This window comes from Panicum virgatum, unplaced genomic scaffold (genome assembly GCF_016808335.1).
Source record: "Panicum virgatum strain AP13 unplaced genomic scaffold, P.virgatum_v5 scaffold_2972, whole genome shotgun sequence".
Classification (NCBI taxonomy): Eukaryota; Viridiplantae; Streptophyta; class Magnoliopsida; order Poales; family Poaceae; genus Panicum; species Panicum virgatum.
In genome coordinates, this window is record NW_024376301.1 from 73,435 (window position 1) to 99,665 (window position 26,231).

The 26,231-nt window shown below is 47.5% G+C and overlaps 3 protein-coding genes and 1 pseudogene across 3 annotated transcripts; 3 read left to right on the forward strand and 1 right to left on the reverse strand.

Moving 5' to 3' along the window:
• Window positions 1-781: 781 nt before the first annotated feature.
• LOC120694075 lies at window positions 782-2,711 on the forward strand. The gene is made up of 5 exons (XM_039977244.1): window positions 782-1,505; window positions 1,593-1,739; window positions 1,830-2,281; window positions 2,348-2,406; window positions 2,488-2,711. Exons 1-5 carry the CDS (start codon window positions 882-884, stop codon window positions 2,709-2,711), a joined length of 1,506 nt encoding a protein of 501 aa, XP_039833178.1. The 5' UTR covers window positions 782-881.
• Window positions 2,712-5,219: 2,508 nt separating this feature from the next.
• Window positions 5,220-12,211, forward strand: LOC120694076. Its single transcript, XM_039977245.1, has 7 exons — window positions 5,220-5,943; window positions 6,031-6,177; window positions 6,268-6,719; window positions 6,786-6,844; window positions 6,926-7,071; window positions 10,702-10,797; window positions 11,906-12,211. Exons 1-7 carry the CDS (start codon window positions 5,320-5,322, stop codon window positions 12,209-12,211), a joined length of 1,830 nt encoding a protein of 609 aa, XP_039833179.1. The 5' UTR covers window positions 5,220-5,319.
• Window positions 12,212-12,932: 721 nt separating this feature from the next.
• LOC120694079 lies at window positions 12,933-16,052 on the reverse strand. The gene is made up of 3 exons (XM_039977247.1): window positions 15,667-16,052; window positions 13,673-13,850; window positions 12,933-13,593 (listed from the first exon to the last, which is right to left on the reverse strand). The coding sequence occupies exons 2-3, from the start codon at window positions 13,835-13,837 to the stop codon at window positions 13,153-13,155; spliced, it is 606 nt and encodes a 201-aa protein (XP_039833181.1). The 5' UTR covers window positions 13,838-13,850; window positions 15,667-16,052; the 3' UTR covers window positions 12,933-13,152.
• Window positions 13,994-14,838, forward strand: LOC120694077 (annotated as a pseudogene).
• Window positions 16,053-26,231: the final 10,179 nt, after the last annotated feature.

The following is a 26,231-nucleotide window of genomic DNA, read 5'->3' on the forward strand; positions in this document are numbered from 1 at the left end:
ATCCCTAATTTTTCCTCCTCTTAGGGTTTTCTCCCTGATTCGTCCTTAGCAGAATGTGGTTAGCATGTTTTCTTCCCGTGATACTGATATACATGTTTGGTTTCTATTATTTTGGGAGATGTGGTTCCCCTCCCCCTCCCCCTCCCCGTCCCCTTTGGATTTCTAGATTTATGGGTTCCACACTGTGCTAACATGTAATTGGATTCTGTGCGAATCAAATTCAACTGTAGATGGCTCCTCCTGCTACGATCAGCACTGCAGATCTTGATCATTCTCAAGAGTCACATGAAGAGCAAGGAAAAAAGCGTTCCCAGAAGGTGATAACCACTTTCTATTGTTTCATTTAACATGTTACATTAACCTTGTTTTTTTTCTAAAGCAGAGATGTGATTCTTTCTTTTAACATGTTACATTAACCTTTTGGAATAGCACATCCTGTATCTTGCAATAGCACATCCACTATCTTGGAATAGCACATCCTGTATCTTGGAATAGTAGATCCAGTATATTGGAATAGCACATCCAGTATCTTGGAATAGCACATCCAGTATCTTGAAATAGCACATCCTGTATCTTGGAAAAGCACATCCTGTATCTAGGAATAGCATATCCTTTATCTAGAAGTAGCACATGCTGTATCTTGGAATAGCACATCCTTGACAGTAAAGGACATCCACTACCTTGGAATAGCACATCCTGTATCTTGGAAAAGCACATCCTTTATCTAGGAATAGCACATCCTGTATCTAGGAATAGCACTTTCTATTGTTTCATTTAACATGTTACATTAACCTTGTTTTTTTTGTAAAGCAGAGATGTGATTCTTTCTTTTAACATGTTACATTAACCTTTTTTTTCTAAAGCAGAGATCTGAAATAAATATGATATCATCACCAAAGTGTGTAGTAGATGCAATAGCGGCCCTCTCACAGGACCAAAAGAATAAGATCAAAGAGTTGGGCTTTGGGGAGCTTCTAAAGTTTAGTTTAGATGGCTTTGGAGACCGCTACATGCTAGAATTCCTCATGGACCACACAGACCCAGAAAATATGGAAATTCGAGTGGGGGGAGGAGATAAGAACCTGCCCATCAATGAACACGTAGTACAATGCGTTCTTGGCGTGCCAACTGGAAAGGGAAGAGACACACCAGATTCCCCCTACATGGAATCTGAACTTAACAATCTGAGAACAGAGCTTGGTGTCAAAACTGACAAAATTAAAAGCTCTGACCTCATAGCCAAGATCAATGGTGGTGGCACAGACTATTTGACCATCCGTTGCTTTTTTATTCTGTTGTGCTACAAACTTCTGTTCCCTGGTTCACAAAACCATGTTACCAAGCGGGAGGTTGCCCTGACCCATTCACCCAAGGACATTGCGGAGGTGAACTGGGCAAAGGCTGTTGTCGATAACCTCCGTTCGGCAGCCCGCAAGTGGCACTCTGATAAGTTGGCGGTTTCAAAGAAGAAAAGGACACTCTCTGGTTCTGTGACATTCTTACTGGTATGTGGTTTGTGCTTTTTGTTTAGGCATATCTATTGTTCTTCTACAATTATTTGTTTACCACAGTTGTATTTTGTTTCCCCACAGTTGTACTATCTAGACCATCTACGGAGTCCTCACAGTATACCTTGCATTATCACCCCGAGGACTTCCGTCTACACCACGGATATTATCAAAAAAATCATAAAAGCAGACAAGAGGAGTCGCAGTGGTCACATTTATGGCCTCCTAGATGTAATAAACCCTAAGAGCTTCCGTCTCCAATTTTATTTTATTTTTTACATTATCTGCATTTTGAAGCTTATCAAAACTGTTCCTTTTCAGTTCAGGAGCATGGTGGGTACATGCTATTCAATGGGTAGTAGGCAACTTGTTCCGAACATCAGAATTGAACCGTTGCATTCCAATTTTTTTCAAGATTTAAGCCCACGAAAGAGGGAAATTGCCACATCATATGTCAACACAGTTGAGCATTCCAATTTTTTTCAAGATTTAAGCCCACGAAAGAGGGAAATTGCCACATCATATGTCAACACAGTTGACATTTTGATGGAACAAATTTTGAAGGAGAGGAATCAGTTTATGATCTCCATGGGCGCGCAAGATGCCCAGAACAGCAGCAGAGCAGCTGAGCCTCAGGGCGGTGACTCAGGGATCCAAGATGATCCCCGGAACGAGCATTCTGAAGCTTATCCTTCTCCTGCTGCTGATGATGCTCTTCCTTCTGATGACACTAATCCCAGGTATGCCGAGCTAGCAGAAGCTATGTCTACCAGGTAAGGTTTCTTAAAACTTTAGTTTTTCTTAAAATCATGATAACATGTACGATTCGTGTATTCTAGGGAGCAGAAGAGGAAGGAACCAAGTAGTATGACTCATGCGGCACCACAGTCATCACATGGTAATCATCTATTGCAAATTTCATTCGCTTATTTACAAATCCACTTACCTTTGGAGTAATCCCTGCACATATATGGATCAGGTACACCAACATCTCCCAGGGCCTCGGTCGACACACCTGATGTGTCGAATGATCTGCTCCATCCACCGGAGACGACTCAGGAGGATGCCTCACTCCATCCGACGCAGCAGATTCAGGAGGAGGATCTGGAGACACCCGTCGCTCCGGTCAGACCCCACAGAGTGGTTCGCCCCGTCAACAAGTTGACTTACTCTAAGAAGCAGATTCGTCGTCGTAGGAAGTAGGACAAGACCAGCAGGCGAGGCCGTAAGGTTTAAGAACATATATGATGACTTCTATGTACTGTGAAACTGTGATGCTTCCTTTCGTACAAAAAATTTGTTTGGAACAATTGCAGTGTTTCATATTCAAAATTAGTACAATTTCCCTACCATCAGGGTAGATGGTCTTTCTCACCAGCCGATTCCAGCCGATTTGCTGCATTATGGCTAGGTACATCATATAATCAATTCTCAGGACCCAACAGTGTTTCCTTGTCCAAATGACCACATCCAAAATCAAGATGACTTGGAGGAAGTAAGTGAACACTATGACCTGAGAATTGAAGACCTGAAACACTTCATCTCTGGGGTTTGCAACCAATAGAAACCAATGTCTTCCTTCGGGCTCAATATTAACTCGAACAGGGAAAAATATTGTAGGCAAATCGTGCCCCACTGCGTCCTATTCTTGTATGTAGAATGTGCTATTCCGTGAAACTGAACGTGCTAATATGAACCACGCCGACTATCAAGGGAATAGGTCACTAAATACTAACTAATTCAAGTATCTTTCAATTTCTATTCAAATATGTTTTGAGTGAATTTGGCATCCTGGTACATATAATGAGTAGAAAGTAGCTGTGCGTATATAGTTGCATTGAGTAAATAGAATTTATCGCCCAGACGTGATTCTTCAAAGTTTTCTAATATTAGTACAAGCTTGCAATTTTGAACCCCCCATAGTTTAGGATTTTGGCTCCGAGGTAGACGCCGGACTCTCACTCCGCCGGCCGCCGCCCAGCTCATCCACACCTGCATGTCGACTTCGAGAGGCTCATCGGCGATGCCGCCAAGAACTAGGTTGCCATGAACCCATCAACACCGTCTTCGCTAAGACCACGATATACAGGATGTGCTATTCCAAGATACTGGATGTGCTATTCCACGGTACTGGAATGGCAAAGCCGCGGTCCTTTCTAGTATGTGCTATTTCATAAACTCGGACGTGCAACTGCATGTGGGATTCTGGAGAAAAGATTATTTTAGGCATTCCCAAAAGAACAATCTTATTTAATTTGAAAAAAACAACCAATCTATTTTCTTGTAATAGCACATCCAGTACCATGGAATAGTACATCCTGTATCTTGGAAAAGCACATCCTGTATCTAGGAATAGCACATCCTGTATCTTATCTTGGAATAGCACATCCTGTATCTTGGAAAAGCACATCCTGTATCTAGGAATAGCATATCCTTTATCTAGAAATAGCACATCCTGTATCTTGGAATAGCACATCCTTGACAGTAAAGTATGCAGTAGCACGTCCGGGTTTATGAAATAGCACATATGTATCTAAGTAATAGCGCTGGAGGTGCTAGTCATACGACGCGCGAGAGGGATCTTCGTTCTGGTCCGATCTTGCCGAGGAGAAGTTCCGACCGGTCCGATCTGAACTGGTTGGCAAATGGGCCGTGGGCCGTTCGTTGATTGGGGACGCGCGGAGGCGGAGGCGGAGCCGTTGAGGCCCAAACCGTTTTTATCTCAAAACTGAGAGCCCCCTACCCAACCCATTCGAACTCACCCAAAACGAAATCTAGAGCACATTCTGTCTCGCGAATTAGCACGCGGCGGCGCGGTACCTTCAGTACCAGTCCGCGGCGCGGGAGCGAGCTCGTCGGCCGGTGACGCGAGTCCTACGCAGCCGTCGCGCGGCAGCCGCAGCCATCCACGCAGGCATGTATGAGCGCATATCCCTAATTTTTCCTCCTCTTAGGGTTTTCTCCCTGATTCGTCCTTAGCAGAATGTGGTTAGCATGTTTTCTTCCCGTGATACTGATATACATGTTTGGTTTCTATTATTTTGGGAGATGTGGTTCCCCTCCCCCTCCCCCTCCCCGTCCCCTTTGGATTTCTAGATTTATGGGTTCCACACTGTGCTAACATGTAATTGGATTCTGTGCGAATCAAATTCAACTGTAGATGGCTCCTCCTGCTACGATCAGCACTGCAGATCTTGATCATTCTCAAGAGTCACATGAAGAGCAAGGAAAAAAGCGTTCCCAGAAGGTGATAACCACTTTCTATTGTTTCATTTAACATGTTACATTAACCTTGTTTTTTTTCTAAAGCAGAGATGTGATTCTTTCTTTTAACATGTTACATTAACCTTTTGGAATAGCACATCCTGTATCTTGCAATAGCACATCCACTATCTTGGAATAGCACATCCTGTATCTTGGAATAGTAGATCCAGTATATTGGAATAGCACATCCAGTATCTTGGAATAGCACATCCAGTATCTTGAAATAGCACATCCTGTATCTTGGAAAAGCACATCCTGTATCTAGGAATAGCATATCCTTTATCTAGAAGTAGCACATGCTGTATCTTGGAATAGCACATCCTTGACAGTAAAGGACATCCACTACCTTGGAATAGCACATCCTGTATCTTGGAAAAGCACATCCTTTATCTAGGAATAGCACATCCTGTATCTAGGAATAGCACTTTCTATTGTTTCATTTAACATGTTACATTAACCTTGTTTTTTTTGTAAAGCAGAGATGTGATTCTTTCTTTTAACATGTTACATTAACCTTTTTTTTCTAAAGCAGAGATCTGAAATAAATATGATATCATCACCAAAGTGTGTAGTAGATGCAATAGCGGCCCTCTCACAGGACCAAAAGAATAAGATCAAAGAGTTGGGCTTTGGGGAGCTTCTAAAGTTTAGTTTAGATGGCTTTGGAGACCGCTACATGCTAGAATTCCTCATGGACCACACAGACCCAGAAAATATGGAAATTCGAGTGGGGGGAGGAGATAAGAACCTGCCCATCAATGAACACGTAGTACAATGCGTTCTTGGCGTGCCAACTGGAAAGGGAAGAGACACACCAGATTCCCCCTACATGGAATCTGAACTTAACAATCTGAGAACAGAGCTTGGTGTCAAAACTGACAAAATTAAAAGCTCTGACCTCATAGCCAAGATCAATGGTGGTGGCACAGACTATTTGACCATCCGTTGCTTTTTTATTCTGTTGTGCTACAAACTTCTGTTCCCTGGTTCACAAAACCATGTTACCAAGCGGGAGGTTGCCCTGACCCATTCACCCAAGGACATTGCGGAGGTGAACTGGGCAAAGGCTGTTGTCGATAACCTCCGTTCGGCAGCCCGCAAGTGGCACTCTGATAAGTTGGCGGTTTCAAAGAAGAAAAGGACACTCTCTGGTTCTGTGACATTCTTACTGGTATGTGGTTTGTGCTTTTTGTTTAGGCATATCTATTGTTCTTCTACAATTATTTGTTTACCACAGTTGTATTTTGTTTCCCCACAGTTGTACTATCTAGACCATCTACGGAGTCCTCACAGTATACCTTGCATTATCACCCCGAGGACTTCCGTCTACACCACGGATATTATCAAAAAAATCATAAAAGCAGACAAGAGGAGTCGCAGTGGTCACATTTATGGCCTCCTAGATGTAATAAACCCTAAGAGCTTCCGTCTCCAATTTTATTTTATTTTTTACATTATCTGCATTTTGAAGCTTATCAAAACTGTTCCTTTTCAGTTCAGGAGCATGGTGGGTACATGCTATTCAATGGGTAGTAGGCAACTTGTTCCGAACATCAGAATTGAACCGTTGCATTCCAATTTTTTTCAAGATTTAAGCCCACGAAAGAGGGAAATTGCCACATCATATGTCAACACAGTTGAGCATTCCAATTTTTTTCAAGATTTAAGCCCACGAAAGAGGGAAATTGCCACATCATATGTCAACACAGTTGACATTTTGATGGAACAAATTTTGAAGGAGAGGAATCAGTTTATGATCTCCATGGGCGCGCAAGATGCCCAGAACAGCAGCAGAGCAGCTGAGCCTCAGGGCGGTGACTCAGGGATCCAAGATGATCCCCGGAACGAGCATTCTGAAGCTTATCCTTCTCCTGCTGCTGATGATGCTCTTCCTTCTGATGACACTAATCCCAGGTATGCCGAGCTAGCAGAAGCTATGTCTACCAGGTAAGGTTTCTTAAAACTTTAGTTTTTCTTAAAATCATGATAACATGTACGATTCGTGTATTCTAGGGAGCAGAAGAGGAAGGAACCAAGTAGTATGACTCATGCGGCACCACAGTCATCACATGGTAATCATCTATTGCAAATTTCATTCGCTTATTTACAAATCCACTTACCTTTGGAGTAATCCCTGCACATATATGGATCAGGTACACCAACATCTCCCAGGGCCTCGGTCGACACACCTGATGTGTCGAATGATCTGCTCCATCCACCGGAGACGACTCAGGAGGATGCCTCACTCCATCCGACGCAGCAGATTCAGGAGGAGGATCTGGAGACACCCGTCGCTCCGGTCAGACCCCACAGAGTGGTTCGCCCCGTCAACAAGTTGACTTACTCTAAGAAGCAGATTCGTCGTCGTAGGAAGTAGGACAAGACCAGCAGGCGAGGCCGTAAGGTTTAAGAACATATATGATGACTTCTATGTACTGTGAAACTGTGATGCTTCCTTTCGTACAAAAAATTTGTTTGGAACAATTGCAGTGTTTCATATTCAAAATTAGTACAATTTCCCTACCATCAGGGTAGATGGTCTTTCTCACCAGCCGATTCCAGCCGATTTGCTGCATTATGGCTAGGTACATCATATAATCAATTCTCAGGACCCAACAGTGTTTCCTTGTCCAAATGACCACATCCAAAATCAAGATGACTTGGAGGAAGTAAGTGAACACTATGACCTGAGAATTGAAGACCTGAAACACTTCATCTCTGGGGTTTGCAACCAATAGAAACCAATGTCTTCCTTCGGGCTCAATATTAACTCGAACAGGGAAAAATATTGTAGGCAAATCGTGCCCCACTGCGTCCTATTCTTGTATGTAGAATGTGCTATTCCGTGAAACTGAACGTGCTAATATGAACCACGCCGACTATCAAGGGAATAGGTCACTAAATACTAACTAATTCAAGTATCTTTCAATTTCTATTCAAATATGTTTTGAGTGAATTTGGCATCCTGGTACATATAATGAGTAGAAAGTAGCTGTGCGTATATAGTTGCATTGAGTAAATAGAATTTATCGCCCAGACGTGATTCTTCAAAGTTTTCTAATATTAGTACAAGCTTGCAATTTTGAACCCCCCATAGTTTAGGATTTTGGCTCCGAGGTAGACGCCGGACTCTCACTCCGCCGGCCGCCGCCCAGCTCATCCACACCTGCATGTCGACTTCGAGAGGCTCATCGGCGATGCCGCCAAGAACTAGGTTGCCATGAACCCATCAACACCGTCTTCGCTAAGACCACGATATACAGGATGTGCTATTCCAAGATACTGGATGTGCTATTCCACGGTACTGGAATGGCAAAGCCGCGGTCCTTTCTAGTATGTGCTATTTCATAAACTCGGACGTGCAACTGCATACTTTAGTGTCAAGGATGTGCTATTCCAAGATACAGGATGTGTTATTCCAAGATAAGATACAGGATGTGCTATTCCAAGGTATTGGATGTGCTATTCCAAGATACAGGATGTGCTATTCCAAGATCTCAGTTATTCTGGTCCTAATAACTCAGAATATGATTAGACCTGACGGTGAGCGAGTCTCGTCAGGATAATAATCATCATTTTTTCTGGCACACTATGCGCACTAGCTACTCTATATTGCGAGCAGAATCTGTGTGTGTAAGTCCCCCCATCCCCATGCTACTTGCGGTCCCGGAAGTGCTAGCCTCGTAACCGAAGCTGGCTCCAAAGTCGTGGCACATCGATGTGCTATTCGGACAAGCGTTATGTGCTAATTTGAGAGTCCGTATGTGCTATCCTCCTAACCTAAGATGGCTCTAAAGTCATGGCACCTACCATCTGGTTTATACGGCTAGCACGTCCGGGCTACGTGAATAGCACATCTTGTGTCAATGAATATCACGCCGTGGGTTTATCCACCATCAGTATACACCTAGCAAGTCGAGCACTCCGGAATAGCACACCCAGTCTCAACTAATAGCACGCGATGTCTGTTCAGCTGGTAGCGACCCTAAACTAAATGCGAACCATAAACCGCAAACATAGAAACCCCCCTTCTTGCATAGTACTAGCATCGTTTGCCCTTTTCTGACCTGGCTCTGGACCGGTGGTTTATATGAGCCTCCAATGTGTAAACTTTTGAGGACCATTGCTCACTCCTAAATAAATGTGAAGGACAGAATCAAAACAAAAAATATATAAAGGGGAAACCAGCTGCAAGCTAGGTATTCTACATTACATCTCACATCTCACAATACAAATCATCTCACATCTCACAATACATTACAATCGCCTTGGATGCCTACAGATCAGTTCATCCCATCTCACAATACATTACGATGTCTACGATTACCGGTCCTTTCTAGCTAAATGCAGCAATTATTATTACATCGATATTAATTATTACATGGATATTAAATCAGGCAATGCAGCTTGCTTACTAGCGCTAGCTTGGCTTTCTGATTCCTTTTTGTTTGTGAAGTTGCGAGCTAAATCATCGTCCTGCCCCCCGTAATTGTTGGTTATCGTGCCGAAGCAGCTTACGTTGGTTGAACAGTTGCTGCAGGGGAGGCAACCGCCGAAGCAGCTAAACAGCTTCGACCAGCTCGGAAATTTCATCTTCGACCAGCTTGGGTTTTGTGAGAAAATAGAAATCGATAGAATCCTACCACTAAAGCAAACAAAGAGAAACTTCGTCCGTGGGTTTGCTGATGCAGATACAGGCAGAATGCGATGATTCCAACAAATACATGTAACAATGGGGGGTACCCGATCCTGATGCGCGGGGGGTGTTGGTGGTGATGGGCGCCGTGATGGTCCCCGTGGCGGTCTCGGAGGAGGCGCCGCGGATCTGCCGGTGGTGGTGACCGCCGTGATCTCCGAGGCGGTGCGCTCCGGGAGCGTGGCGGTCTCGGAGGATGCGCCGCGGAGGGTGATGTCGGTGATGGCGAGCGCCGCGGTCTCCAAGGCGCCGCGGCCTCCAACGCTGGGGAGGGGGATTTCAGCAGTGCTCATCGTTCAGCAGTGCATCTCGTGAAGGTACCGCGCCGCCGCGTGCTAATTCGCGAGACAGAATATGCTCTAGATTTCGTTTTGGGTGAGTTCGAATGGGTTGGGTAGGGGGCTCTCAGTTTTGAGATAAAAACGGTTTGGGCCTCAACGGCTCCGCCTCCGCCTCCGCGCGTCCCCAATCAACGAACGGCCCACGGCCCATTTGCCAACCAGTTCAGATCGGACCGGTCGGAACTTCTCCTCGGCAAGATCGGACCAGTACGAGTCACGGAGTGGGTAGAAAATCTATTTTTTTTACGGGGAGGCAATTGGCCGAGATGGGCTGCAGGCTAGGACCGGGCCCAATTTCTTTTGGCGGGCTCAGGCCCGCCCGATTAGGTTTAATGATAACCGCGATTAGGGCATCGGAGGAAGCGGGCCGTGGGCCCAAGGCCTGGCCAGCTTGATGGGCCGCGCTTCCTCCGATCTGTCAAGCCTGCTTCCTCCGATCTGTCAAGCCTGCTTCCTCCGATCTGTCAAGCCTGCTTCCTCCAATCTGTCAAGCCGGCCGCCGTCGCCGCCGTCGCCGTCGAGACCAGCGGCCAGCGCCGCCGTCGTGTGAGCCGCCCAGGCATCTCCTCTCCGGCGGGTTGAAGCTCCACCGCGCCCTAGCCTCTCCTCTCCGGAGGGTTCTCGGTCAATTTCTCCCCTGTGAACCCTTCCTCTCTTTTTTTCTCCATTTCTCAGGCCTGCTGTAGGTTGAATATGATTCTTGAACTGTGGAAATGATCCATGGCTGGAATCAAGCAACTGAAGATTAGCCATTTTTAGGCATCTAGATTGTCTACATGGCAACATTTACATCATCTCACTAGAGAGCACTAGAGCAAATTATCTGTAGAGCAAATTATCTGTAGAAATGGAATCATGTTTTGATTAATTAATCACAGGGAATTGTGAACAGCTTAATCTTGAAATGGCAACTGCACAAGCTTTGTACAAAGAGGTGCTATCATTTTCAGTTGACGATATTTTGAAGCGGAAATATGACCCTTTCAAGGTATGAGCCTCTCCCAATAGGCAACAAACACTTCAGCAGCAGCAAGAGCAGTAAGAGAACCATCAGCAGCAGGAGGAGGAGGAACAGAGCTACCATCTTCAGCAGCAGGAGCAGGAGGAGGAGCAGTAGGAGAACCATCAACAATTCTAATCTGTTGATCAGCAGCAACCTCATGATAAGCTTCAAAATGCTCGTTCCGGGGATCATCTTGGATTCCTGGGTCACCGCCCTGAGGATCAGCTGCTCTGCTGCTGTTCTGGGCATCTTGCACGCCCATGGAGATCATAAACTGATTCCTCTCCTTCAAAATTTGTCCCATCAAATTGTCAACTGTGTTGAAATATGATGTGGCAATTTCCCTCTTTTGTGGGCTTAAATCTTGAAAAAATTTGGAATGCAACGATTCAATTCTGATGTTCGGAACAAGTTGCCTACTACCCATTGAATAGCATGTACCCACCATGCTCCTGAACTCTGTATCTAGGAATAGCATATCCTTTATCTAGAAGTAGCACATGCTGTATCTTGGAATAGCACATCCTTGACAGTAAAGGACATCCACTACCTTGGAATAGCACATCCTGTATCTTGGAAAAGCACATCCTGTACCTAGGAATAGCACATCCTGTATCTAGGAATAGCACATCCTGTGCCTTGGAATAGGACATCCAGTACCTTGGAATAGCACATCCAGTATCTTGGAAAAGCACATCCTGTATCTTGCAATAGCACGTCCTGTATCTTGGAAAAGCACATCCTGTATCTAGGAATAGCATATCCTTTATCTAGAAATAGCACATCCTGTATCTTGGAATAGCACATCCTTGACACTAAAGGACATCCATTACCTTGGAATAGCACATCCTGTATATTGGAAAAGCACATCCTGTGTCTAGGAATAGCACATCCTGTATCTAGGAATAGCACATCCTGTATCTTGGAAAAGCACATCCTGTATCTAGGAATAGCACATCCTGTATCTTGCAATAGCACGTCCTGTATCTTGGAAAAGCACATCCTGTATCTAGGAATAGCATATCCTTTATCTAGAAATAGCACATCCTGTATCTTGGAAAAGCACATCCTTGACACTAAAGTATTGCAATAGCACATCCTGTATCTTGGAAAAGCACATCCTGTATCTAGGAATAGCACATCCTTGACACTAAACTGTCGCAATGACCCGGGCCTCCCCTTCGCGCTCACCATCCGCGCGGGGCTCGACCCGCTAAGCTCCTCGGCGCGCGAACCCTTCGCGCTTGCCGCCGAGTTCTTCAACCTCCTCTCCTTCGACCCGTCTTCTTCCTCCGTCTCAAGCCTCGCCTTGGCAACTTCCCGCTCTCCGGCATGCTCCGCTCCCCCGCGGCGGCGGCGGCGGCCCGGGCTGCACTGCTCGCCGTGCTGTTCCAGTTAAAAAGATGTTCTCATTTCTCCAGTTGTTATTTGGTTGTTCACATTGACAGTTTAGTGGGAATTGCATTCCAATATGCAAAAAAAAAGTGCGCAGAGTATCAATGGTTGTAGTTTTATTGGGTTGTTCACATTCCAATCTACAAAAGAAAGAGCGCAGAGCATCAATGGCTGCAGTTTTCAATGCATAAACTCATCAACTGAAGTTGTAGCAAAGAATTCTGTAACGATATTATGTCAGCAATAATACAGATTGAATGTTCACCTTGCGTGCTTGAGTTAGTTTAATATTGAGCGCCTTTGTCGATGGAATCTGATCATAAAGAATATGCAGAACCAATGGTGCAAAAGCATGCCACTTTACACAAACTGTTCAGATTTCTAAAACTTCAACTTGTGAACAAACCAATCATCTAAACAAATATTTGCGAAAGAAAGGTAAAATCTTACATTGGTTGGCACCCGATAGGCTCGATCCGGAGAACGACTCATCAGGATCATTGAGCGGTGTGGCTCTAGCACCAAATTTCCTAAGCAGGGATGTAACAAATTCAGATGAGGTCGGTCCATCTCTGTTTTCGGCCTTGGTAGATGATACCAGAACATCAGCAAGGTCTAGCAAAGCCTCAGCATTCGCAAACTGTCCCCCAATGCGCTTAACCAAAAAAGGAAAACATAAGGGAACAAAGTAAGCAGCGGAAAAGCAGCCACCTTTTTAGTGAAGCTTTTCAATCATGCCCCATACATCATGTTACTTATTAACAGTGCAATTAGAGAGAAATTTGTACCCGAGGGTGGAGGAAATGAATGTGTTCACAAAAGGTACAACATGGAGTTCAAATAATAATCGACAGCAAAGTGTCCTGGCTACTACGCCATGTTAGCAGAGAAAATATAAACCAGTTCTGATTACATCTAGCTATACAAAAGTCCATCCTAAGTTCATTAGCCTCTCAGCATAAATCGGCTGGATGCTTCCTCCCCCCAATTCATCTGTCCCATCACAAACCACCCAATCAACGCCAAAAGCAGAAAACACAGTGCCATATTCCTAGGTTTCACTTTAGTTGACCCTTTCAGCTTTTGCAGCTCATTCTCCATCAGTTTCAATGCAGCAGCTGTCGATTTCTTGTTTTCCTCAATTTCAACCATGGCTGCCTTCATCGACTTTTTCACGTTATCCAGCTCTTCCATCACTAACTCCAGGTTGGACAGCTTTTTCTTCATCTCTCTGATGGAATTGGTTAGAGATTCAACGGCTTTGCCATGATCATTAAGTGCGATCATTAACAACTCAAGGCGTCGGTCACCACTGACAAACCCATCCTCGATTAACAAAACAGCATAGCTCGCTTGCCAGTGGAAAAAATCACATTGAGACCCATCCTGTAAAGAAGAAAGCCTTGGGCCCTCAAAATTACCCAAACCATATAACTTATCAATTGAGCAAAAATTGAGAAATAACCGTTTTCTTGGCTCTGCACCGGTAGAACTTCCTCGACGTGGTTTCTGGTTGTTTGGAGACCCGCTCAATCACCACCCCATTGCAGAGCTTGCAAGGGATTAGAGGAAGCTCAGCACTCGCAGTATTGGAGCCAGAGAGTAAGGATGACGATGACGATGACGGCATCTCCTCAAATAGCCTGAAAGACCATAGCAATGATAAATTACCAGTTTGCTCAATCCTTAGAACACTGAAAACATAAGTTAACGGTGTTTTATTAGTTCAAAGTAAAGCACTGATTTAACATGTACAGTATGTTCAGATAAGTTCAGAGCTGATCTCATGAACATTGCTATGACTACCCAGGTTGCAGATATTGAAGCTGCTGAAAAGCAGAAAATGAGAGAGAAGGTGCAGAAGATTATAGCGCATGGGATCAACTATTTTGTCAACAGGCAGTTAATCTATAACTTCCCTGAAGAACTCTTTGCTGATGCTGGCATCCTCGCAATTGAGCATGCTGATTTTGAGGGCATTGAACGGCTAGCTCTTGTCACTGGTGGTGAGATCGCATCAACTTTTGATAATCCGGAGTCTGTTAAGCTTGGGCACTGCAAGGTTATCGAAGAGATTATGATTGGGGAGGACAGGCTAATTCATTTCACTGGGGTTGAGATGGGACAGGCTTGCACCATTGTCCTGCGGGGAACGAGTGAGCATGTGCTTGATGAGGCCGAGAGGTCCTTGCATGACACCCTATGCGTGCTGTCCCAGACAGTGAACGACACCCGTGTCTTGTTCGGGGGTGGATGGCCCGAAATGGTGATGGCCAAAGAAGTCGATGAACTTGCAAGACCCCTGGGAAGAAATCTCATGCTATCGATGCTTTCTCCCGTGCCCTGCAAGCCATCCCAACGACCATAGCTGACAATGCTGGTTTCGATAGTGCTGAGCTAATCTCTAGGCTCCGGGCCGAGCACCACAAGGAGAACTGCACTGCTGGAATTGATGTCATCACGGGCAGTGTCGGAGACATGCAGAAGCTGGGGATTCAAGAGTCGTTCAAGGCGAAGCAGGCCATCCTTCTGTCCGCGACAGAGGCGGCAGAGATGATCCTCAGGGTCGATGAGATCATAACCTGCGCCCCGCACAGAAGAGAGGACAGGATGTGACCACACACGCTTATCTTTGGATTAGGGTGTGTGTGTGTTTTCCCCAGTTGCAGGGGTTACTATGATTTTATTACATTTGGGGTGCTTGGTAGCCCCTGAGCAACTGGGACCTGTTATTTGTGCAACAGTGCGAATGTTACGACTTACAACAGTCTCCTATCTAGGCCTTTTGTTTTAAATCCTAGTTTATGGATCCCCTTGGTAGCTAATGTCAGCGGTGTGCTTGTATTGTGACTGGAGACGTGTTGATGTGTAATGGCAGGGCCTGTCGACCTTGTATGGTCATTTTTGTCAAAAAAAAAGGAGGATATATATAACTGTATCAGTCACACCATTACTTGAAAGCATAACCATATATCAACGCAGGGAGAAGGAAGAAAGGGGTGAGGGCTAAATATACGAGGGGAGGGATTGGGAAGTGGCCGGCCATTACTAAGGCTGCTGCTGCTGCAGCAGCCGTAAGGCTTGCACGCCACCTATAGGCTGCAGTAAAGCCTGCCCAGGCTTGCACGCCACTCAGCAGCATGCTGCACACGCCACCCTACACCCTACAACCCTGCTGCTCGCCACCCTAACCCTACAGGCTATGCTGCACTTGAAATCAGATATCATCTTTGAATACCGGAGGAAATCGAAAGAAGAAAAGAAAGAATCAACCACTCCCGCTCAGTTTAGACCCAGAGTGAAATTCCATGTCAAATGGACCATGATCTGCTCTTTTCTCAGCTCGGGGAAAAGAAGAAAGAATGGCACTGAAGTGGACATTCGAGAGAGATGGACAATAGATACAGATGCAAGTCAGGGAAAGAGCAGAGAGAATGGCGGTGAAGTTATGGCAGTTACCTCAGGCGGCACGGCCGACGATATCGCGTCGCGGGGCTGCGAGGAGCTCGGCGGAGGAGGCCGCCGAGATCCGCGGCGAACGGAGCTAGGGTTTCAAACCCTAGCTCACGGGCCCGCCAGCAGGTGATGCGAGGGGGCCGGAGCTCCCACGGCACAGCCGACGAGGTTGCGTCAGTGGGGCGGCGAGGTCGCGCCGCGGCGAGGTCCCGTCGCGGCAGTGGGGCGGCGAGGTCCCGTCGCGGCAGTGGATGCGGAGGAAGAAAGAGATCAGAAGAAGATGGGCGGCGAGGTCCCGTCGGCGGTGTTGTTTTTGCCGGTCGAGAAGATGGGCGTTCTAGCCTAATAGGCCACCCATACAGAAGAAATGAGCCCAACAGGCCCTTCTCTCTCTCGCGCGCCTCATACTGGGAGAGGAGTGCTCGATATATGATTCAGCTGCCCAACAAGGTTTAGAAGTTTAAAATAATTCTAATCCCATGTACAATGAAGGCCATTATTTCAGACCAACAGATAATGTGGATTTGAAATGCAAGTGATTGGTCATTTCCAGTAAATTCATTTAAGCAAATGAGGTAAATACAGAAATACACAATCATGTTCAGCTCATAGTTGCACTAAGCTGGGTTCAGATTCCGAGTACCTGAAAGAAAACTAAGTTTGCAAAAGAAGACTCAGTAGAGTTCACAAATAAATGATAAAGCAACGAAGAAGAACTTGACCAATTGGTGCTCTGAAGATGACACTCTGAAGAAGAGAAAAAGACAGCATGTCGCTAGGAGGTTGTTTCGTGCAGATGAATAGAAAGAAAGAGCAACTGAGCAAGATGAAGCAGGCTTGCTGACATAGCAACTCAACACCATTTTGAAGAAACTGGATGCAAAGCAGTTGTAAGCATGATTAGGCAGCTTTTCTTTCCTCAATTCTCATTAAATAGTGACACTCGCACCATCGATCTGTTGACCAGATGACTGATTTTCGTTTGAGGCAACAAACTATTTTGATTATTTCCATATAATACAAGCGTTGTGGACGTCCGAGGGATCGTCTTGGTTCTTCCCGGTACCCGCCGCCGGAAGCCAACCCGACGTCCCTTCACGGAGGAAGCAGCTCGAACGCATGCCACATCCTTTCTGTCCGGCAGCCAGGGTCACCTTGCGCCGCAGCGACCACAGCATTGCATTCCTCCACATGAATAGTTTTGCACAATAGGGTATGGTAGTTTTATAGCAAGGTCGCCGTGTGGGGCCAGACCCACATGTCAGTGACCGGGGATTACCTATGGATATCCCTTCTGGCTTTACTAATGCCCATCGCCGACTACCTGTTGCAATTTCTTCTGCTGGATCAGAAACCATTACTTCTACCATTGGCATTGAAAAGAAGCCCCTCTCTAATGGATGCACCTCCTAGTCTTATTTTGGACGTTCCTCTGGGATTTTGTATGGATATCCCTCCTGGCTTTACAGAAGCTCATCGCCAACTACCTTCTGCAATTTCTTCTGTTGGATCAGAAACCTTTGCTTCTACCACTCGCACTGAGTTTTTCACCCATGGAGTGGCAATCGATGAGGGTGTGTCTAGGTACGCATGCGTCCTTGTAGAAGCCTATGTATGGGTCCCGTCGGCCCCGCACGGCACCAGCAAGTCTAGCCTCGCCGCCGCCATGCCAACTACCTCCGAGAAGTCAGAGGTCGTAGAGGTTGAAGCGGAGGTAGTTTGCCATGGCAGCGATGAGGCTGGACTTGCCGGTGCCGGGCGGGCCGTAGCGGCGTCAAAATTGCCGAGAGCAGGGTCGTCCTTGAGCTCTGCAACCAACACGTGCGCGCGTAAGAAAAGCACACATCAGAGGACGACCACTGTTAGTTGCAGCGCGCCCGCCAGAGCCGCAGCGAGGACGTTGGGGAGGGAAGGCGCATGCACGTATCACCTATCAACTCCCTGGCTGCTGCGTAGGCCGACCGGAGCGCGCCCCTCTCCTCGCTGCTCTGGCCCTAGGCGGCGGCGAGCTCCTCCTGCCACGCCTGCGGGCGTGGCCCCCACCACCACCACCCCCGCGGCTCATTGATCATGAGCAAGAAGGGTGTCCGCAACGGCGGGGACAAATGAACGGTGCTCGTGCTCAAGGTGCCCATGCACTGCCGCTGCAAAGGCTGCGATGACAAGATCCGTGCCAGCGTCAAGGACCTCACCCTTCACCATGGTACCTACTTATGAGTACTTGCATTAGCACCACCAAGCTCCTCCTCATGCTTTCATGCTAATCGATGATCAGGCATCGAGCCGCTGGACCAGTCAACGTTGTGGACCAAGGATGAGCTGCGGGTGGTGTCCACGGCGGACCCCGACAAGCTCCATGGCGGCGGCGGTGGCAGATTTTAACACACATGGGCCGGCTCCGCGCCGCTTTCTCTTTAATTGTTTTTTCTATGTCTATGTCAAGATATGACACTGTACTTCTTTTCTAGCCTTATGCATAGGCGCCAGATCAGGATGAAAGGAATGACACAGACAAGAATATAGCTGTCATGTTCGACCTCGTAGGACATCACAAAAGTGTAAAGCTGAAACATCTCATTCTGAACCGGCAGTCCTTTGCACAAACCGTTGAGAACATATTTGCGCTCTCATTTCTGGTGAAGGATGGGAGAGCTGAGATACACGTGGTTGATGGTGGGTATCATTTTGTCGGTAAGCTTTTTTCCTGATAATTAAGCTTTCTGCATTGATATTCCATCAGTCACTATTGATATTTTGCCATATTATGTATACTCACAGATAATACAGCAAGTGGTCAAGCCAGAAGTGGAAGTAATGCTTCACAGAAGCAGTTACCATGGAGGTAAATACAGAAATACACAATCATGTTCAGCTCATAGTTGCACTAAGCTGGGTTCAGATTCCGAGTACCTGATAAATGATAAAGCAACGAAGAAGAACTTGACCAATTGGTGCTCTGAAGATGACACTCTGAAGAAGAGAAAAAGACAGCATGTCGCTAGGAGGTTGTTTCGTGCAGATGAATAGAAAGAAAGAGCAACTGAGCAAGATGAAGCAGGCTTGCTGACATAGCAACTCAACACCATTTTGAAGAAACTGGATGCAAAGCAGTACGCATGCCACATCCTTTCTGTCCGGCAGCCAGGGTCACCTTGCGCCGCAGCGACCACAGCATTGCATTCCTCCACATGAATAGTTTTGCACAATAGGGTATGGTAGTTTTATAGCAAGGTCGCCGTGTGGGGCCAGACCCACATGTCAGTGACCGGGGATTACCTATGGATATCCCTTCTGGCTTTACTAATGCCCATCGCCGACTACCTGTTGCAATTTCTTCTGCTGGATCAGAAACCATTACTTCTACCATTGGCATTGAAAAGAAGCCCCTCTCTAATGGATGCACCTCCTAGTCTTATTTTGGACGTTCCTCTGGGATTTTGTATGGATATCCCTCCTGGCTTTACAGAAGCTCATCGCCAACTACCTTCTGCAATTTCTTCTGTTGGATCAGAAACCTTTGCTTCTACCACTCGCACTGAGTTTTTCACCCATGGAGTGGCAATCGATGAGGGTGTGTCTAGGTACGCATGCGTCCTTGTAGAAGCCTATGTATGGGTCCCGTCGGCCCCGCACGGCACCAGCAAGTCTAGCCTCGCCGCCGCCATGCCAACTACCTCCGAGAAGTCAGAGGTCGTAGAGGTTGAAGCGGAGGTAGTTTGCCATGGCAGCGATGAGGCTGGACTTGCCGGTGCCGGGCGGGCCGTAGCGGCGTCAAAATTGCCGAGAGCAGGGTCGTCCTTGAGCTCTGCAACCAACACGTGCGCGCGTAAGAAAAGCACACATCAGAGGACGACCACTGTTAGTTGCAGCGCGCCCGCCAGAGCCGCAGCGAGGACGTTGGGGAGGGAAGGCGCATGCACGTATCACCTATCAACTCCCTGGCTGCTGCGTAGGCCGACCGGAGCGCGCCCCTCTCCTCGCTGCTCTGGCCCTAGGCGGCGGCGAGCTCCTCCTGCCACGCCTGCGGGCGTGGCCCCCACCACCACCACCCCCGCGGCTCATTGATCATGAGCAAGAAGGGTGTCCGCAACGGCGGGGACAAATGAACGGTGCTCGTGCTCAAGGTGCCCATGCACTGCCGCTGCAAAGGCTGCGATGACAAGATCCGTGCCAGCGTCAAGGACCTCACCCTTCACCATGGTACCTACTTATGAGTACTTGCATTAGCACCACCAAGCTCCTCCTCATGCTTTCATGCTAATCGATGATCAGGCATCGAGCCGCTGGACCAGTCAACGTTGTGGACCAAGGATGAGCTGCGGGTGGTGTCCACGGCGGACCCCGACAAGCTCCATGGCGGCGGCGGTGGCAGATTTTAACACACATGGGCCGGCTCCGCGCCGCTTTCTCTTTAATTGTTTTTTCTATGTCTATGTCAAGATATGACACTGTACTTCTTTTCTAGCCTTATGCATAGGCGCCAGATCAGGATGAAAGGAATGACACAGACAAGAATATAGCTGTCATGTTCGACCTCGTAGGACATCACAAAAGTGTAAAGCTGAAACATCTCATTCTGAACCGGCAGTCCTTTGCACAAACCGTTGAGAACATATTTGCGCTCTCATTTCTGGTGAAGGATGGGAGAGCTGAGATACACGTGGTTGATGGTGGGTATCATTTTGTCGGTAAGCTTTTTTCCTGATAATTAAGCTTTCTGCATTGATATTCCATCAGTCACTATTGATATTTTGCCATATTATGTATACTCACAGATAATACAGCAAGTGGTCAAGCCAGAAGTGGAAGTAATGCTTCACAGAAGCAGTTACCATGGAGGTAAATACAGAAATACACAATCATGTTCAGCTCATAGTTGCACTAAGCTGGGTTCAGATTCCGAGTACCTGAAAGAAAACTAAGTTTGCAAAAGAAGACTCAGTAGAGTTCACAAATAAATGATAAAGCAACGAAGAAGAACTTGACCAATTGGTGCTCTGAAGATGACACTCTGAAGAAGAGAAAAAGACAGCATGTCGCTAGGAGGTTGTTTCGTGCAGATGAATAGAAAGAAAGAGCAACTGAGCAAGATGAAGCAGGCTTGCTGACATAGCAAGTCAACACCATTTTGAAGAAACTGGATGCAAAGCAGTTGTAAGCATGATTAGGCAGCTTTTCTTTCCTCAATTCTCATTAAATAGTGACACTCGCACCATCGATCCGTTGACCAGATGACTGATTTTCGTTTGAGGCAACAAACTATTTTGATTGTTTCCATATAATACAAGCGTTGTGGACGTCCGAGGGATCGTCTTGGTTCTTCCCGGTACCCGCCGCCGGAAGCCAACCCGACGTCCCTTCACGGAGGAAGCAGCTCGAACGCATGCCACATCCTTTCTGTCCGGCAGCCAGGGTCACCTTGCGCCGCAGCGACCACAACATTGCATTCCTCCACATGAATAGTTTTGCACAATAGGGTATGGTAGTTTTATAGCAAGGTCGCCGTGTGGGGCCAGACCCACATGTTAGTTACCGGGGATTACCTATGGATATCCCTTCTGGCTTTACTAATGCCCATCGCCGACTACCTGTTGCAATTTCTTCTGCTGGATCAGAAACCTTTACTTCTACCATTGGCATTGAAAAGAAGCCCCTCTCTAATGGATGCACCTCCTAGTCTTATTTTGGACGCTCCTCTAGGATTTTGTATGGATATCCCTCCTGGCTTTACAGAAGCTCATCGCCAACTACCTTCTGCAATTTCTTCTGTTGGATCAGAAACCTTTGCTTCTACCACTCGCACTGAGTTTTTCACCCATGGAGTGGGAATCGATGAGGGTGTGTCTAGGTACGCATGCGTCCTTGTAGAAGCCTATGTATGGGTCCCGTCGGCCCCGCACGGCACCAGCAAGTCTAGCCTCGCCGCCGCCATGCCAACTACCTCCGAGAAGTTAGAGGCCGTAGAGGTTGAAGCGGAGGTAGTTGGCCATGACAGCGATGAGGCTGGACTTGCCGGTGCCGGGCGGGCCGTAGCGGCGTCAAAATTGCCGAGAGCAGGGTCGTCCTTGAGCTCTGCAACCAACACGTGCGCGCGTAAGAAAATCACACATCAGAGGACGACCACTGTCAGTTGCAGCGCGCCCGCCAGAGCCGCTGCGAGGACGTTGGGGAGGGAAGGCGCATGCACGTATCACCTATCAACTCCCTGGCTGCTGCGTAGGCCGACCGGAGCGCGCCCCTCTCCTCGCTGCTCTGGCCCTAGGCGGCGGCGAGCTCCTCCTGCCACGCCTGCGGGCGAGGCCCCCCCCCCCCCACCACCCCCCGGCTCATCGATCATGAGCAAGAAGGGTGTCCGCAACGGCGGGGACAAATGAACGGTGCTCGTGCTCAAGGTGCCCATGCACTGCCGCTGCAAAGGCTGCGATGACAAGATCCGTGCCAGCGTCAAGGACCTCACCCTTCACCATGGTACCTACTTATGAGTACTTGCATTAGCACCACCAAGCTCCTCCTCATGCCCTCATGCTCATCGATGATCAGGCATCGAGCCGCTGGACCAGTCAACGTTGTGGACCAAGGATGAGCTGCGGGTGGTGTCCGCGGCGGACCCCGACAAGCTCCATGGCGGCGGCGGTGGCAGATTTTAACACACATGGGCCGGCTCCGCGCCGCTTTCTCTTTAATTGTTTTTTCTATGTCTATGTCAAGATATGACACTGTACTTCTTTTCTAGCCTTATGCATTGGCGCCAGATCATGATGAAAGGAATGACATAGACAAGAATATAGCTGTCATGTTCGACCTCGTAGGACATCACAAAAGTGTAAAGCTGAAACATCTCATTCTGAACCGGCAGTCCTTTGCACAAACCGTTGAGAACATATTTGCGCTCTCATTTCTGGTGAAGGATGGGAGAGCTGAGATACACGTGGTTGATGGTGGGTATCATTTTGTCGGTAAGCTTTTTTCCTGATAATTAAGCTTTCTGCATTGATATTCCATCAGTCACTATTGATATTTTGCTATATTTTGCCATATTATGTATACTCACAGATATTATGTATTCCCGGCACGTCACTTCTTTCTCTCGCCACTCTCCCCTTCCCCCTCCTCGTCTACTCCGGCGGCTGCCCCCCTTCCCTTCTCCGGAGGCGACCCCCTCACCTTCCACCAAGGTTCAAGAAAACGCTAGGCGCTAGACCTCTAAACAAAGATTAAATGTGATTAATCGCGATTAAATGTGATTAATCGTTTATGAATTTATTATTATTTTCCATAATATATATTAATTTTTGGATTTATAAGTGATGGAGATGCATATATATGAAAGAATAAATGAGAAATGAAGAGGAATGCATCAACAGCCCAGTACAGCCCACTATTCTATCGGCCCACTATCCGGCCAGCCCACCTCTTCTGCCGGCCCAACCCTTCTTCTCCCCTCCCCCGCGCGGCTCCCACGCGTCCCCCCGCCCCCCCCACCCCCCACCCCCACACCGTTTGGCCCAGTCCAGAGAGGCCCGGCTCCCTCAGTTCCTCTCCCTCTCCCGACCGGCGGGCGAACCCGCGGCGGCCGGCGGCGCGGCGCGGCTGTGGTAAAATCTAGGCACTTGGTGGTAAAATCGTAGGTGGTAAAATCTTGTGTTCGAGGCAGATAAATGTCAAGTTAGGGGTGGTAAAATCTCGTCCATTTCCTCCTGGTCCGAACTGATCGGGTCCAGAACCTCCTGGTCCGAACTGGCTGCGGCGCATTTTGTTCCATAAAGGAAAAAGTCTGTTTTACCTCCCTGGACACAAAGGGTGTCCATGTTTCCTCCCTATCACTCGAAACCGGGTGAACTGCCTCCTTTAGCTTTTAAAACCATTCAATTACCTCCCTACAGGTAGTTTTGTCATTTTCAGTTTAAAAATAAATCTTGTAAATATTAATAAGGTTATAAAACTAATTCACATTAGATTACGCCAAATCGGAATACGCAGTTTCACACACAAAGAGAACTAATTCACATCTGATAATTTATCTAAACTTCATTGGTTCTGAATTCTATTTATATTCAATTGGCCGCATGAGTGCTGATGGGGAAGTTATGGCAACCGGCCGGCTCTTTGCCTTCAGCGCCGTCCTTTCGATTCATCTCCCGCCCCCATGAACAGTTCATATCCCGCCCTTACAAACAGGAGTCTCCATTCGCCGGGAATCCATTCGCACACCAGTTCATCTCCCGCCCCATGGACAGTTCATCTCGCTTCCGCTCCCGCCCCATGCACGACGGCGGGCGCCACGCCCCATTGCACGACGGCGGCGGCGCCACCGTCCCATGCACGGCGGCGGCGCCACGGTCGGCGGCGCCACGCCCCATGCCACGACGGCGGGGGGTGGGCTGGTGCCACGGGCCCCATTTGCACACGACGGCGGCGCCACGATCGGCGGACACAGGCGGGCTTCCCTCCGAGCCCGACGCAAGCCCAATACGACACGGAGAGCGACATCGCCAACGCTGAACCGAAGCCGCTGTGGAGTGAGTGGTCTCCCACCGACGAGCCGCTGTGGGGTGAGGGGACGTCGAACCACGACAAGATGAACCTCATCAGTCCGTGGCGCCGACGTCGAAGCACGACGTTGCCTTCTACAACACGACAATCAAGACAACGATCACAGTTGATACGGTCGTCGTAGAGCAGTTCATCCAAGATATCAAAGGTAACAGACCTCCATGTCCTATGGTAGTTGGACTGGACACCGAGTGGCACAAGATCGGAACCGAGGCCTACAAACTCGCCCTGTTGCAACTGTGCGTTGGCCCGCGCTGCCTTGTGTTCCAGGTACATAACGCCGGGGGCAAACTTCCTGATGTCCTGAAGAGTTTTCTTACAAAGGAGGGCCATATTTTCGTCGGAGCACATATCAAGAATGATGTTGTCCGCCTAGAGGAGGACTGTGGCATCACTATTACAAAAGTGGGATGACCATCAGGTCATCGTACCACAAGTTAATGAAAATATAGACATCTCAAGCGTTCTGGCAAGCAGTGGAGATCATCACTGGAGCACATTGCATCAGAGGTGCTAGAAATAAAAATCCGGAAGCACAAGATGGACCACAATTGGTGGCATTCACAGTTCTGACAGACAAGCAAATAAGGTATGCCACCATAGATGCTTTTTTGTCATATGAGATAGCGAATCAACTTCAGATCAAGCACGGTTTATAACTTCGGTGGGCGAAGCTAGAGAAGATGTGAAATTAATCTGCAAATATGGTGGAACTGGACAGCTCCTCTTTATTTTTATTTATCTAGTTTTTTTATGTGATATGTAATTTCGAATCCTATGTATCCGAATTTCGTAATTCGTTCTAATGAACTGGCTATATAGGTCTGCTGTCTTAATTTCGCGATTGTGTATGTGTCTTGTTTCGTTTTGTTAAAACGCATGAGATTTTGATGGAGCCATGAGATTTTGCCCAGACGTCATCTTCCAGTGAAAAGCTAGACATAATATCCATCGCGTTTCCGTTCCTTTTGTGTATGTATTGTAATAACAAAATTACTTGGTGCAGCGACGAGGCCTTCAGTAAAGGAAAATATATGTATATATCACAAAAGGGAAAATAGAAAGGGCCACCACGGGCTCACTGTTTCAAAACGGACCAGCTCCTCACCAGCCAAAACGGACCAGCTCTGTGGGATTCTGGAGAAAAGATTATTTTAGGCATTCCCAAAAGAACAATCTTATTTAATTTGAAAAAAACAACCAATCTATTTTTCTTGTAATAGCACATCCAGTACCATGGAATAGTACATCCTGTATCTTGGAAAAGCACATCCTGTATCTAGGAATAGCACATCCTGTATCTTATCTTGGAATAGCACATCCTGTATCTTGGAAAAGCACATTCTGTATCTAGGAATAGCATATCCTTTATCTAGAAATAGCACATCCTGTATCTTGGAATAGCACATCCTTGACAGTTAAAGTATGCAGTAGCACGTACGGGTTTATGAAATAGCACATATGTATCTAAGTAATAGCCGCTGGAGGTGTGCTAGTCATACGACGCGAGAGAGGGATCTTCGTCTGGTCCGATCTTGCCGAGGAGAAGTTCCGACCGGTCCGATCTGAACTGGTTGGCAAATGGGCCGTGGGCCGTTCGTTGATTGGGGACGCGCGGAGGCGGAGGCGGAGCCGTTGAGGCCCAAACCGTTTTTATCTCAAAACTGAGAGCCCCCTACCCAACCCATTCGAACTCACCCAAAACGAAATCTAGAGCACATTCTGTCTCGCGAATTAGCACGCGGCGGCGCGGTACCTTCAGTACCAGTCCGCGGCGCGGGAGCGAGCTCGTCGGCCGGTGACGCGAGTCCTACGCAGCCGTCGCGCGGCAGCCGCAGCCATCCACGCAGGCATGTATGAGCGCATATCCCTAATTTTTCCTCCTCTTAGGGTTTTCTCCCTGATTCGTCCTTAGCAGAATGTGGTTAGCATGTTTTCTTCCCGTGATACTGATATACATGTTTGGTTTCTATTATTTTGGGAGATGTGGTTCCCCTCCCCCCCCCCCCCGTCCC